The sequence below is a fragment of the Perna viridis genome, chromosome 6, assembly GCF_037379345.1.
Source record: "Perna viridis isolate PV_CMFRI_1.1 ecotype Kerala chromosome 6, ASM3737934v1, whole genome shotgun sequence".
NCBI classification, from domain to species: Eukaryota; Metazoa; Mollusca; class Bivalvia; order Mytilida; family Mytilidae; genus Perna; species Perna viridis.
In genome coordinates, this window is record NC_142450.1 from 11225788 (window position 1) to 11242310 (window position 16523).

At 31.3% G+C, this 16523-nt stretch overlaps 1 protein-coding gene and 1 long non-coding RNA gene across 2 annotated transcripts in view; both read left to right on the forward strand.

The window, feature by feature from the left end:
* LOC148613643 (titin-like) overlaps nt 1–16523 on the forward strand; it is an 83059-nt gene that overhangs the window by 40786 nt on the left and 25750 nt on the right. The window contains exons 3-5 of the mRNA XM_088587092.1: nt 1656–1816; nt 14521–14642; nt 15260–15384. Of these exons, the coding sequence (XP_088443218.1) occupies nt 1656–1816; nt 14521–14642; nt 15260–15384 (408 nt within the window). The remainder of the gene's footprint in view (nt 1–1655; nt 1817–14520; nt 14643–15259; nt 15385–16523) is intronic.
* LOC148613644 (uncharacterized) lies at nt 8705–14111 on the forward strand. Its single transcript, XR_015923147.1, has 4 exons — nt 8705–8847; nt 11134–11193; nt 12592–12666; nt 12991–14111. It is a non-coding gene; the product is annotated as an uncharacterized LOC148613644 (long non-coding RNA).

Here is a 16523-nt window from a genome sequence, read left to right on the forward strand (position 1 = left end):
GTTTCAATCCAGAGATCGTTTTGTTATAATCATTGGTGTTGCAACTTGGTATGTGCATAATCTATCTTTTCGGTAGTGTTGCCACTTGGTATGTGCGTAATCTAATTTTCTAAACCTGTTGTATTGTCAATGGAAATTAAGTTGATTTCTCCGTCTTTTTTATAAGGGTAAGTGCACCTTTCTTGCATTGCAAATTTCTGTGTCTTGGTATATTGACATATGAAAACGAAACATAGGCTCAAAGTTCTAACTAACACGTGTAGTTTAAACAAGTAGTAAAATTATAAGTGTAAACAAGTTATAATTAAAGTTAACTTGAGGCTCTTTTTTCAGTCCTGAGGTAAAGTTTTTGTTTTCACAAAAGTGGATGAACGGTAATCACTGTTACTTCTCGGTCCTACTTCACTGCTCCTGTTGATACTTCATAAAATCCACCTGTTGTGTTATTCAGCGACTTCATGGTTTTCTTTCTTTAATATGTGAATCCATAGCCATATTATATTCGTACTAATGGTATATAGGCGGTTTTCATTGGCGATGACCTCTTTAACATTTTAAAGGGTTCTTTTTTATCTCAACTTTCGACTGCTGATATTACATAGAACATGTCCTTTGGAACCATTACTTGGCTTTTCACCAGAAGGATTTTCTTCTGATGATAACGTTGCAATAATCTACTTATTTTTCTTTGTTCCCACTTTTCTCTTAACTTCAATGTGTTTCTGTTGAATTCTTCCAAGTGTCTACTAGTCTTTGATCTTGTACGAGCATGAAATGTTTTTTTTCCTAGATGTCCATACTTTGTCACTTACCTTTTTTTGTCCTTAATTTTGTTTATTGTTGTTGATTTATTATTATTATTTTTTTAAAATTTATTTTGGATTTTGTCTATAGCAATGTACTGTATGTGTTTTTATCTCCCCCATTTCATCCAGTAAATTCAAATAAAATATCTGGTGACTCCTCTTAAATAGTAAGGTAGAATCCACCTTAGTGGTCTCTGTGTTAGCAGTTTGTTAACATTGACTTTGTTATAGTTTTTATTGATCCTAGACGTTAAATTTATGACAAAGTCGCTTGAAAACTGTTGCTTAGACAATAGAAACAATATCGATAGTTCAGATTATTGTGACAAAAAGCGTTTTCCTCTGAATTAATAAATATTCATTTAAAACAACTTTAACTTGATGGCAGACAGATAGATGTATCGATCCTTATAAGGTCTAATGAATGCTTTTGGACATCTGGGGAAAATATTTTTAGTATATAAGAAAGCCAGCAAGTCATCTATTCACATTATAAGCTCATAATTGATTATTACTAAATAAAATCTCTTAATGTAATATTTCATACTGCCAAAAACAATATTCATATAAACAAAAAATAATTTGAAATATTTATAACTTACAGTATAGGAACAAGACGGATAGATGTATCGATCCTTATAAGGTATAACGAATCAAAAAACAAAAAACAAAAATAATATAAAAAAAACCATTTATTTTTAGTGTAAAAGAAAGCCAGCAAATCATCTATTCGATTGATAAGATCATAATTGATGATTACCACATGAAATCTCTTAATGTAATATTCCACACTGCCAAAAACAATATTCATACAAACATAAAATAATTTGAAATACTTATAACTTACAGTGCAGAATCAAGTGGCTTTCTTGACAATAAAAAATGGAGAACACGTCGATGTACTAGATCTACTACAAATGAAAGGTCTGCATTGCGGTAATGAATCGGAAGAATATTTCCGTAAAGCACAGTATGACGAATTACCAGCTAAATGTTTTAAAGATATAATGGTAAGTACACGAATCGTTTAGAATTTTTAAATTTTATTCAAATATATGATGCACTGTAGAAATAAACTATTAACGAACATATGCTCAGGAGTAAATACAAACAGTTTTTAAACATATTAACAAGGTTGCGTATCATATACTACACACGACGTGTCGAGATTGCACACTTTATTTGGTTTACTTATTTTTACTTATTTTCCGTTTTAAAGCCTTCACCTTCTCATTTGTTAATTTGATGCCATTTAAATTTTCCAATTAAATATGCTATTGCGTTTTTGATTTCAGATTTCCTTCCATAAATTAACAGCCTGAAAACGGCAAACCATCCACCCGCCTGATTTTCATAAAATCCGGTGGAACAACCTAAACAATTCTGAACATTCAATGTTAAAAAGCAATCTTCCCTGCCGTTTTTGAGTGACTTGTTTGCAATTAAATTCAAGTATATATATTTTATCTAATTAAAATTAGTTGGAAAAATAGAAATAGCATATGTTTATATTCATGCGGTCTATATATTGTCCTGATTTTATATATAACACGAGACAATTTAAATTTGCAAAACACTGAATTGCAAATCTTGCGCCACTTTTTTTATCTACTTGCCATGTCATGTGAGTAACCATTGGATGCAGATTCAAATGGGATTTATGGAAATGCATTTTATTTTACAATATTTGATAAAATAAACTTATAGTTACAATTTTAAAATCATGGGATTTTCATAGAATCCCATGAGATTTTTTTGTGTCCCATGGGATTTTTTTTCTCCCATGGGATTTATGTTTGTAATACAACATATTCAATACAGTTATAAACATATAAAAATGGGTACATGTGTATAAAGAGGTATTATGATATGATACCAGAAAGTACAATATACACTATTCCAATCTGGCTAACATTGACATAATACAAACACCTAATAAAGTCATGAATGTTAACATATATAAAATTACTTTAACAGAAAATGAATGCTTGATACCCATTGCAGCACATCAAATCATAGTAAGGTACAATAATGTATGTTCAAAGTTCTTCCTGAATCGGCAGACATTTATTATTGATCATTTTAGAAAATTAAAACCTTTTTTTGCAATGGTGGGGTTTTGAATAAAATGAATTGATTTCTTCTGATGAAAAAACGGGTAACTACATTCCTATTTCAAAATTTACATGTTTGCTGCTTATGTCTAAACCCCTATAGTTTCCTCCAATTTTACCCTTCTGTGAATGAGGCTGATACATCTACTATTCCTTGAATGTCAACACTTTACTTGGAATAGTATTAGCAGTCAAAAGTACATGTATGTACATATATCATATTTAGGTAGCAATGATGATTTCTTTACAACTGTACTCCAGTATCACCAAAAGAAGATTCTCAATTTCTCATTTGATGGTAATAATAGTAAAAGCTCATGTTATGTACTGCACACTTTGTAGTGATAATCTGATCATGATAGTGTTGCTCTTAAATATAATGTGAAAATCCTCCTAAAATTTTGCAGGAATTTCCTGCTGTTTACCAGTAGCTATTCTGACCAATAAGGATAACTAAAAAATAGTTAAGAACTAAAAATGTTATAGTATTGGGTAGAAAAATGTAAACAAAGCACAAAAATGTGATGTCAAGGTCAATGGTAATTACCCCTAGAGCATGTCGAAGGCTAGGCATCTTGAAAATGCTTAACAACATGCCAATTATCAAAAACCCACCTTGAAAAATAAAATTGTAACAACCTAGTGTAAACATGATTTGTGTTACTGGCTGACTAATTATTATGAGGGTGAATGGTCAGTTTCAGCAGGTAACAACCACCCCGGATACTTTTCAAAGCCATGCAAAGCATAATCAGTAGGTCTTCAACTCTTAAAGGTTTCTTACAAGTATTCATAACTGATTAATGTATTCTAATTTACATGGATCTCATTCATGTATAAAGACAGAACTTAATGTGCTAAGTTTAAAAACTAACTACATGTTATATGCTTCTTGTGCTCAATTAACCAACAGAGTGCACAAAATTGATAACAATTTTAAGTAAACTGATTACCTTAAAAAAATATTAAAATCATGTACAAGTAATGTTTTACCATGCATATATAGTAATGCCTGTAATTACAAGTTATCATATGTTGCTCTCACTACAAGATCCAGAACCCAATCCATCATCAGGGTTGATCAATGTATTTATAGTTATCTGGTAATATCAGGTTGTCCCTACAATATAAAAAGCTAAAAGTACTGCATTGAATCTCTACTGATGCATTTCTTCACATAAAATTTTATCAAAATACCTTGAGTGGTTTTGGAGGAGCTGTGCTAACAAGGTTGTTACATTAAAAACCAGTTTAATTATCTCCCTTTATATGTCTAGCACATATATTATATCTTTAATAAAGCCTAACTTTCTAATTTGAATAATATAAACGAATGGTTGTTGCTAATTAGATGACTTTTTTGATAGTTTCTGATAGTCTGTGAAACGAAAAACAAAATCATACATCTCCACTACTATTTTGCAAGTTTAAGTGTGCTTTCTGTTAGAATTCTCGTCATGAAAGCTTCCTGTGCATTCAAAGCAAAACTGTTTCAGCCTATTGACAATGACATCAAGATTATGTTAAAAAATGCATACATGTGCATGTAGAAAATTTTTTTAAATTCTTTAATAATCACTGAGTATTGCATGTACAAGTACTTACTACTACAGTAAGTGTGACAAATGATAATTGCCCTTTTTAATTGGTCAATATTCTTCTCTAAGAAATGTGTGTCTCTCTCTTAAATACAAGTCTTCACTTAAAGTTCTGACAAAAAATAAAAATACAGCTGTACAAATTTAGTTGTACAAGTTTTTCAATTTACTAACAATATATATTTTTTAAAATATTGAAATGCCAGCCATATGTGTAAAGACTGAGTTAAATATGGTTCTGTTGAAAAATTTCTGTTGGTATTGAAGCCTCCCCCCTCCCCCCCCCCAAAAAAAAAATGCCAATCAACATATTTCAATCTTTGCACAATGCATATCTTATTTTAAGTTCTATTTAAAAATTCAACTTTTTGCAAGATTGTCAGGTAATGCCTGAATTGTACTATAAGTAAACAAATTGTAAGTCTATACTACTGACTGAAAACTTGTGACTTATTTTTGTAATTAATGTTCAAATGAGGTTTAATTGATTACAAATACTGTAATTCTTCTTTGACAGTTAAGTAGCTATATGCTGGGCAGATCTAGGAATTTGTTAAAAGGACTGGGTGTTTATTTTTCACTAAATAAGCATACATTTAAAAAAAATCCACTAATGGGGCTCCAATACCCAGAATCCTCCCACTGGATTTGTTGCTTAGTATGTGTTCCTAATACATGTACCGCAGGTTCATGTATTCCCTACTTCGTGTCAGAGTTCAAAAGTAAAATTTTACGTGTATTCTTACTATATACAGTTTGATAATGAGCATTCTTTTATTATATTTTTATCAAATTATTCTAACTAGCACAATCTACAGAATAAATCAATTTCAAAACTGCAGCAATGAAACAAACAGATTAGATTGTGTGGTACAGTGTACTTTCTTATTATACATACTGTATATCAGGGGCGGACTTAGAATTTCAGGTTAGGGAGGCATTGATAGAATAAAATTCAGAGCAGGCAACAAAATTTTGGAGGTAGAATTTGTGAAAAATTAAGATTTCATAAAAAAAAACCACCCCAATTTTAAATCTTTGTATTGGAGAAAAAAGGCTAACTCTACAGTAAAATACACTCCTTTACATGTACATAGGGCCTTATAATCACAAATTAATAACAGGAGGACAAGATGGTTATCATCTTTGGTTCATATAAGAAGTACTTGAAATGGCCAGACAATAAATGTTGCCTACCTAATGTATACAGGTTAATATTACCTGTATAATTTATTTGTAAATCCTGATACAGCATACACAACCTGCCTGTGAATTAGCAATTGATAGTAAATTGACAATTAACATCCTGTTGTCATTTATTAAGTTGTAAAGTCACTTCACATTATTATTTAACACAAAAAGGAAAGAAAGACTGAGTAAAAATAGAAGGATTAATATACAGATAGTAAATAGAAATGAAAAACAATTCTTACAAAATTTTTGGTGGATTTTTTTTCAATAAGAATATCGTCCTTTTTTCAAAATAGGACTGACCAATGGATCAAACAATTTCAACTGTTAATCGATAGGAAGACATATACTCCTGATTTGTCTGTAAGAAGCAGCTTAAGCTTTTTGTACTTATTTTATCATCTTTTTTCTCACTGAACAAAACTTTCCATTATAATTTAACAGTATTCCAAGATATCACGTAGGTTAAGATTACGTTTAATTAAAAATAGATTCATCTGTTGTGGTAGTTTTCAAGTCTTTTCTAATTTGTTTTACTCATTTAAAGGAGTGAATGTTATGTTTATAAAAAACTTCGGGGAAAAACCATGTGGATGTACGTACGTGTATCTCCACTGTTCCACTGTTGCTCTTGTCAAGAACTTAACCTACCTCGGGAAAAAAATAAAACTTCGATTATTTTATCAAAATCGAAGTATAGGTTTTCTAACATAGAAAAGGCAATCATTTTCTTATTTGGAATTGCAGCTGTCGTCTGAATTTTGTTTACGTCTCATGATATGTGTAAAATATTCCCACCATCAGTGGAGAAGTGTAATATGTCTGGTATCAGTACAGATTGATCTGACAGGCCAAAACTAAAATGGATGTTGTTAGAGATGCCCTAAAGGGATAATAAATGTAAACATTGCGAAGTGATACAAAGCTATAAAGTTATTGACCATTTTGACAGCAAGGGGAAAGGGGGTATGGGGTTGGAAATTTTGGGGAAAAATTATTCAAGTTAATCATGTATTGAAAAAAAAATTCCCCCATTAATTAACAAGACATTTTTTTCAAATAGAAATATTGATTTTGCTTGCTGGTTAAATATAAATAAAAATAATGCACTTGCGAAGCAAAACTTTTCATTCAGGTCGCCCCCCTCCATCTTTGAAGTCTTGGTAATGTCCACGAATATTTTTACGAGTCTCGCACAGAGGGTACATGTATAGTAAAGCTCACGGTGCTCGCTGATTTAGGCAATGCCTACCCCATATTATAAACTTGGTAAGGAGTGACCAGTCCCTGTAATATAAATTCCCTGACCAGGGTAAGTGCAGCTTTAATTATTAAATATTACAATTACAGTGAACCTAATTAAAAAATAAAAAAAGATTTATCTGATACAATAAATATTCCCCCTTCAAATAAAATACTAAAACAAGTTTCTAATTTTATATGGGAAAACACCGCACGAGAATTCAGGCTTCAGCTGTACTGTAGTTCCCAACATGTGGAAAGGAGGAGACTGTTTCAGGAGCAGAGAAGTCAGAGCAAATCAGATTTTCTGGAGCAGTACAACTCCTAACTTACTGTAGTCGGAACTTGACGAATGCATTCATTGCTGTGTTGAATCCGTTTGCTTCTGCACGACTGCAGCATGAACACTCATCTCGCTACTGGGAAGAGGTCACAGCGGGGAATGAACGTATACTAAAGCGTCTTGCATTGTGTCATGCGTGATTTCGCCACCCCGTTTCGCCACTGACAATACATATCCGAGATTTTCTCTGTAATTATCCTTTCGTATAACACTTGTTGTTTTATCGATGCAGGAACGCATAAGATGAGCATTCCAGTAACGTAGTAAATAGTTGTACAAAAAGTTATTTCCTAGGCTAGCAAAATCCTTTCGTTGTTATATCCAAAAAAAGTATTATATATTTGGATTAATGTGGATAATTTCATGCAACATTTTGTTGAAAATGGGAAAATATTATACTATGACACACCCCTTTTTTCTAGACCCCCACCCCTTTTAGAACCCACTTTCAACATCTTGGTTAAGTTTCCGTACGACACTACACAGGCCAGGTGACGAATAGAATCGCTCTGAGGTAATTATAAAACTTTTAATTGTTTTATGGCTCACACAGAACAGGTGACTCAACAGGTGACAGGATTTACCTGTCCAATATTGCAGTAGAAGATGTTCGTTCCCTTACAGTTTTGATCATCCGTGTGTATATAGTGTAAAAAAGTGCGTTCCTGTTATTTACAGATGAGATGATGACAAAGGTATACTAGTATATTCCAACATTACAGTAAAAATCCTTGTATATAGTTATTAGCAATATTTCAAAATCGCCTACATACATGTAGGGAAACTAAAGCTCTAAAGTTCGTCATACCTCTGATTATAGCTATAATTTATATGATATGCATAAAATTGTATTGTACATACGTGTAGTAAGATTCTCCCGTTCTACTTTTCGGCACTACGGTGAAATCTATATGTACAATCTACACCTGGTGTACACAGAACATACTATTTTGTACAGTACATACTGGTTATCAAGTGTCTACACGTTAAAGTTCAATGAAAGAGTACATTGCGCGTTATACGATTCAACTTTTGTGCCATTTGGATAAAAACTAGTTTTATTGTCCCAACTTATTTCCCCCGTGGTTGAATTGCGCTTAAAAAGACTGGCATTAATTGTGCCGGTTTACCTGTAAAATTAGTGATATAAAATATTTCATAAAAATATGAAAATAAAATGTAAGTTAAGAATATATCCAAAAAATGTCTAAAAGATATAATTTACACTTAAATAGATTTACCTTGTATTGGATCTGGTTTTAAAATCGTCTTGTAAATGAACATTAACTCCGCCAGGATAACTCGTCGGTCCCAAGTCTGGATGAAAGAAGAAGGGTCCATGTTCACCATGTTCATATGTTGAAATATGTTTAAATATTTTCATATTTCGAGATATGTTGAATTAAATTATTTCGATTATTATCATTATGATGATATCGAATGAATTGCAAATTTTCATTTATTTTAGCACAATTCAACTAAGAAATTTGAAAAGTTCCTTTTTGGTAGCAAAGGAAGATTGCCCGATTTGTTGTGGCAAAGTTTGTACCCCAGTAAGTAACAATTATTTAGATCATTGGTCTCCTGCAATATTTATTGACATATATAAATACATGTACTTTCTTCTAAAGTTACAGTGTGTATTGTTGACAACCATAAAACTTTGATTGTTGGTTCATCGATAGTTTGTTGACAGTTATTAAAAATATGTGACTAGTACAATTTTTAAGTCAAAAGCACCGTCCTCACTACTTATTCCCTTACTGTACATCATGTACTGCATGTATGTAAATTTACCCGTACCATAGACTTGTTATTAATTAGGCCATAAATAAAGCTCATGCAATTAACCTTACACATGACTTAGTGTGTGTGTATATTCAGGTGTTGCCATTTCGCCTTAGCTGTAAATTACTGATACAAATGTAACGAAAATAGGTATGGGGTATATGTCAAAGAGACAACAACCCCAATGGGATGAAAGTGTCAGCCTAAGGCCACCTTTTGGTCTTCAATTAGCCACAAAGAAATCCTTATACCACAAGTTTAAACCTACAAAAAGTTGTGTCCCTATCATATGTAAAATCAATTCCAATTTTTCCCATGAACGGTTAAGAGCTAGGGTGCATCATACGTCATACAATAAGGACACAACCCATATCATGCCAGAAACTGTTTTAAAATATAGCGGTCCAATTTCTATTTAAAGACTCCATGAGCGAATCACTGTTAATACCAAAAAATGTCATCCCTTAAAGATTTGACAAGAATATCATAATATTATATCCCTTACGAATAAGCCTATTCAACGGTTTAGTTTACGCATTGGGCGAGTATCGAGCTTTCCATGCTATGTGTAGAATATTACCGAAAAAAAGGGTGAAAGACATACATGAATATTTGTCCATAACAAATGAATGGTAATTTACAAAGTTATCGAAGTGATAAACTCTATAAAAGAGTCGAAATGAAACGTCATGGCATAGCATTTACATGGTATTATCAAAGTAAAACCGGAAAGTTTTCAACCATCGCAATGGTCATCGTCACTCGGTACAGGCATTTCATTTGGAAATCGAGGATTAAACCATGCTTTATTGTCCTTGGTCCCCTTATACATTTTTTAATGTGACATTTGTGCATAAGAAATAATCAAACACATAGTTGTTTAATATATTTTCGACAAAAGTGAATAGAATGTATCATTTTCATAATTTTCTTGGGTAAATTTAGGGCCCTTTGTCAGCTCCTATTTTGTAAATCTCTGGATCTGCCACACGAAACACGTAAGAAGCCATGTTACGGTATGTATTTATTACATGGGTTATAAGTGCCCCCAGCTAAACCGACCACTTCCTGTATATTGTACTTAATTAACAGTAAAACGGAATATCGAGCTGTTAAAACATGTAGTAATTTTCTCGTAATAAACGAAAATTTTAGTTTTTTTTATACATAACTGTAGATTTTGATTTTTTAAATTCATTGTAAAGATCAATTCAAATTAATTTCTGTATAAGTTAAGTGAGGCAATCATGCTCACCAGTACAATGTCACAACAAACAAGAGTACATATCCCAGTATTCTAACAACTAAACGGAAGATAATACACGTTAGAATTGCAAATAAACAATCATAAATAAAGTAATTAAGTTAAGACTATAAATGCATACAAAAGGAACCTACATAAATTACGCATCACCTTGAAATTTTCAGTGATTTTAAAATATATGCATGTACTATATTTTGAAAGAGGAGGGGCTTCTAAAATAATAAGGCTAAACATACTGGCGTTGAACAACTCAATACAAAATGAAATTCATTAATATTTTAAACTCGTTCTTTCCAAAATAGAAACAGGTTAGTATCATTCATTCCCGAGTATTCGATATTGTCGTTTACTAAAGAAATAAACGCGAGTTGAAGGATCACTCAGTCATTACCATTTTAACTTTTACAAATGGGCTGCATGTACTGGACAACAAGAGCAGGTCTCACTTCCAGGTAATGTCTACTAAAACCGTGTAAATATGATGGCTTTTCAAAGGGTATGGACTGGGATTAGACACCCTGTTTTTGTTGGATTTTTTTTCAATATGTTGGGCAAATGTGGCAGAGTCACACTTTGTAGTTTGCATATTTTAAGCAATGATTTTTATATATGTACTACAATAGTAATTCTTCTACAAGTGATGAAATACATATCGAGTGACAAATGTGAGTAAAACAGTATAAACAATGACCATTGTTGAATGCTGGAATAATACATTTTGTATGTGATTGTCTGTAGATGATATTTCTTTACAGTCTGAATTTATGACTTTTACTTTTCTTTCTAGAATGGGACACTGATGTTCCATAAGTTTATCTGTACATGCAGTAAGACAAACTAGATAGAGGTAGGTACTTTCTCACATAAAATACGGTGCAAATGTTGTGTTGTTTTTTTTGTTACAATGTAGATATGGATAGTTATTGGTACAAATGTAAGTTGTTTATGTTGTAAATCTTCTGTATTAACAATTCAGAAAGGCTTTAAATTGGAAATTAACAATATAGATATGATCATTTGAAATCATAATAGATTCAATGCTTCTAGACCCAAATTTAGTACAGAGTTTTGATTGTATCATTTTAAATATAAAAAATACTAGTTTAGTTTTTCAATCTGTCCATCACACATTGAAGATTGGATGCAAGTTTTCATAAGTGGGAATTGGGGTGTCAGATTTCTTGTGTTTGAAGAGATATTCTGTTAAGATTTGGAAATTGTATATACAGCATATAAGTTGTACTGATTCCATTTTTTCTACTCATGGACTTTCATCAGTGGATTTAGTTCTGTCATGTTTTAAAAAATTGGAATATTTTTTTGGACACTACTTTTTGCTTTTATTTCTGAAAATTGATTAAAAAATTAGGGACATAATTTTGGAAGCCAGTGCTGCCCCTGTTTCAGTTACATGTTTATAACTCATTTTTACTGTCTATTGCAGAATCTGAAAGTTATCTAATTCTGAAATAATGCATAATAAGTATAATTTTGTTTTGAAGGCGCTCTATGTCGCTCAAAAGAGATTAGAGGATACATGAAAGGATTCTTAGTAATGACTTGTAAAAGTTGAGTGACATATATAGAACTTGCAAAATTAAATATTAAACCAACTATGTATGAGGAAAGATAAACAAGCTCTAGCTAGATTTTAAATTCTGGTAAAAATCACTATTACTTGCTTTCAGGAGATATCTTTTTGCATATACAGATGCTTTTGTTATATGATTAAGCCCAAAACAAATGTCTTTATTGTATGAATATTCACTTGCAAATAGAGTTTGTCAAGTCCTATTCTAAAATTATAGTTGAACTGGACCATTATTGTCAAGCTATTCTCTTTGCACCACTCACATACCTTGTGTTTCAAAAGGTAATCAATAGAACAAATGAAATAGCGGCAATCAAAGGAATGTAATTCAGGAACAAAGACCAGACATGGAAAACAGACATACACAACAAAGAACATAAAGTAACTAAAATCATACATACAAAGTAACAAAAGCAAATGAGCAACTCAGTCTTCACTGAACATGTTGCATTTTTTTAAAGTTCAACTACATCTTTCTCCAAAATCTCTGAATTAATTTTGATTAAACTTACCCCCAGCATGTTGGCCTAAACATTTAATGTTACGTGAATGACAAGATAAAGGCTTTAAGGATGCTTGCAATGAAAATTAATTCAACTAAGTTGAAAAGTACCATATGTATTATCATGCAGAATTGTTTTTTCTCCATTTCAGGGACCAGCAATCTGCTTGCCTCTATGGTGAAGGACTAATTTCAAAATATGCAAACTTGATAGCTAATCATATCAGGTATACACTATACTCCAGATTTTTTATACTCCTGCTTTTTGAAACAGGGACATATTATGGTATACTGGTGTCCGTCCATCTGTTGTTCATACTTTGCACAATAAGTCAAAAATCCTGCCACCAACTTATATAGAAAGCACTTTATCTGTGTGTCTATTTGTCTGTTCATGTTATCTTTTAAAAGTAATTTCAGATGTTGAAATTAGAAATAAATATTTATCAAGTAAGAACAAATAAGATCACTTTAATTACAAATAAAATGATATTGTAAAACACTTTATATATTTTGTTTACATAAAGATTTTTACTTGTGTTATTCTACAGAAACAAAAAGGAAGCATGTTTCATGGGTGGACGCTGACCAAGAAGAAAAAGAAGTGCCAAAAAGCTGATTATGGACCTGAATTTAGACTTCCATTAGAATTTTTATAATTTATTTAAATACTAAGCATACTTATAGTCAGAGTGTCTTTGAATATTTTTTTCTATTGCGTTGTTTTACATTTGTTGGTCAGTGAATTTTCAAAGTGATTTAATTTCAAAGCTATAAAAGATTGAAAACTTCAAAAAACATCCCAAAACAATACAATCCATCTCTCTCTTTTAGTCATTAAGCTTTTTTATTCATACTGCACAGAAGAAAAATGCACAAAGTGAATATGTAAGGCATACACTCTCTATGAGTATCAAAAAAAATCCATAGGAGAAATTAAAATCCCATGGGAGAAAAAAAATCACATGGGACACGAACAAATCCCATGGGATTTAAAATTGTAACTACAAATTTATTTTAGTAAATATTGTAAAACAAAATGCATTTTATTAAATCCCATGCAAATCTGCATCCAATGCTTACTCACATGACATGGTAGGGTGAAGAAAAAGCGAGGCAAGATTTGCAATTTCGTGTTTTGCAAATTTAAATTGAATCGTGTTATATGTTACATATTATAAAAAGCATAGGATATTTCTTATGATCAAACTATCGGATAATTTAAAAACATAAAGAAAAACCATATATGTTGGGCTTATTACTTTGCATATTTACTTTAATTCATCGTGTTGGTAGAACTGCTATTCGTTATATATATTTTCGAAGCTCGCTGATGATTAGTTTCAAACATTGGCTCTCGATTTGGAATGACTTCAATGTATGCCATAATCGCATAACCGGTGCTTTTCTGAATTATCACAACTCATACGTAATATCAGATCTTACCGCACACTTTTTTTTATGGCGCTAGACTTCTTAAATTTAGGATTCTGGAACAGGGGTATGTTGCTACAATATTGATGTCATCACTATAAAAGTTTTATGGTCGTAATCATGAATTTGTGGATCGTTACAGTGTATCAATCTGCAAATCTGTTATGAAAACTGATTTGTTAAACGTGTCATGGTTTTTCTCTTTCGTCTTACCCGGATTTGACTTTTTATGAACAGCTCGGCGGGTGTTTCGAGAAAATACAATACTATACCGGTGCACCTGGGCCATGCCTCTAGTTTTTAGTTGAGTCCAAGCTGCTGAGTTACTTTTGTGACTTTGTATTATTTTATTTATTTTATGTTCTTTGTTGCATTTGTCTGTTTACCATGTTTGGTCTTTATCCCTGGATAACATTCTGTTGATTTCCGCTAAAATATGGGTTCCCTTTATTACCAAAAAACGAAGCAGATGATTTAATGTCCTCGAAAGGGGAAAACGTGAACAATTCACGTACATGTTTCTAAATGAACATTCGGCCGTGGGAAGTCTTCTAAGCAAAAAATTAATATATAAATTTATTCAAAAATATAAATTGTACTATATAACAGTGTACAAAAATATTCATTCATATGCATTATTGATTTAGGTTCGTTTTACCAATTCATTTTATGTACGATTGAATGCAAAAATGATGGACACTATTGAAGAATGTATAATAGAATACATCGCAAATTTCGATGGAGCCAAGAATAAAACATGTTTTACAAGGTATAATTATACGCTTAATCTTAAGCCTGTAACTAAGTTACTATTTTCATCATTTCTTAAGTACAAAATATACATACGTTTTATGTAAATGGTAATGGACGTGCTTTAAATGAATTCGTTGAAATGTTAAGAACAAATCCGATATTTTTACAGATGTACGAAACTTTTATTTGGAAAAGAAATGACATTTAGAATGTAAGACATGCATTAGAAATGCTTAATATAAGAGAAAGAGGTTAGAAATCTGGCACTAGACACAATTTAAGAACTGGCAAATGTCTTAGATATTTGGTACATAGTTATAAACGAACGGACAAAAATTAAAAAAAAAACAATAAAATAAAGCTACTACCGTCTACGTTCTTCCATAGGCAGTAGGAAATTAAGAAACAGAATGTTCGGCAAAGACAAATGCTTTTCAGTTCAGTCCTCATCATAAAATTTGACGTTAAATAAAATGAACTTGTACTTAGTATAAAAATGTCCTTTAAGTTATTCCAATTTTATTGATTTCGATTGCAAATACAAACCAAATGTTATGAGACTACTGTTTAATTATATTCCTCAAATTAACGACATTACAGATGTCATGTACGGTATCTAAAATTACATTGTAGAACACACGGTTTACAGTTGGCCTTTACAGTTGGTTCTCGATTTATAGCTGGAGTATATAGTGATTTTGAAGGTGCCTCAAATATATTGATGACAAACCAGGCGAAAACACTTTATTTTACAAATGGTATGTTCTGTTTTGAAAGTGACGTTGATGTATATTTTATCTTCAATCGTACATTTATATAATTTATAGACTTTAAATTGGGAAATTCTTAATTTAAAAATTTTACTTCCATTAGATATAACTACTCTGATGAATACATGTCCTCATAATAAATGAACAGGAAAATTAATTTACAGTATACTAGAATAAAACTTTATTGTAAAATATTTTTTTAAAACATAATCAAATTTGAATGTCATAATATCATACCTATGAAATATACAAACTCAACAAACATATATGTAGTAAAAAGCTTCCCGTCTACAGATTGTTGGGGATAAAATGCAACTCAGAAGATGTATGCATTGACTGTAGTCAAGAACATTGCCCTGGAGAACGAAAAAAACATATTATATCACCACATAAACATAAATTATACTCGGCGTCACATAAATAACATACTGTCAAAATTTGAATAAAATATTTTCTACGACTTTATTGACACCTACCGTCGTTTAAATTGTCTTAAATGACTTGCTCATTCGTTTAGCCAAATAGCAAAATATTTTTATTCAAATTTTAACAGTATGTTATTTATGTGACGCCGAGTATAGTGTAGCATCGATAGTTGCTTCGTACTCGAGTTAAATTTATGTTGTACCAGAGTTTTCTGTAATGAATAATGATCATAATTGTGTACTGAATTGACTACTGTAGTTTTTAACTTGCGGAATCTGTTAGATGAATATTAATTTTTATACATGGTATTATTTTTGCGTTTTGAAATTAAAAGTTCATTAGTGATATGTTCGCCCTGATATGTCCTCTGCGAAAAAAAAATATTGCAGTCAATGCATACACTTTCTGAATTGAATTTTATCCCCAACAATATGTAGACAGGAAGCTCATTAATAATAAATTTTAGAAAACTCATTTTACAAATGATGTTTTATTCTAGTACCTGTAAATTAATTTTCCTGTGAATGTATTATGAGGACATGGATATGAATATAAATACAAATTTGATAAAATAAAATCATTATACAGAACTTCAAAGCCTATAAATTGTATAAATATATGATAGACAACAAAATGTATGTTAACGATGGATGCATGTGGTAGTCCCTGTAGTACGATAGACACATGTGGCAATCCCTGTA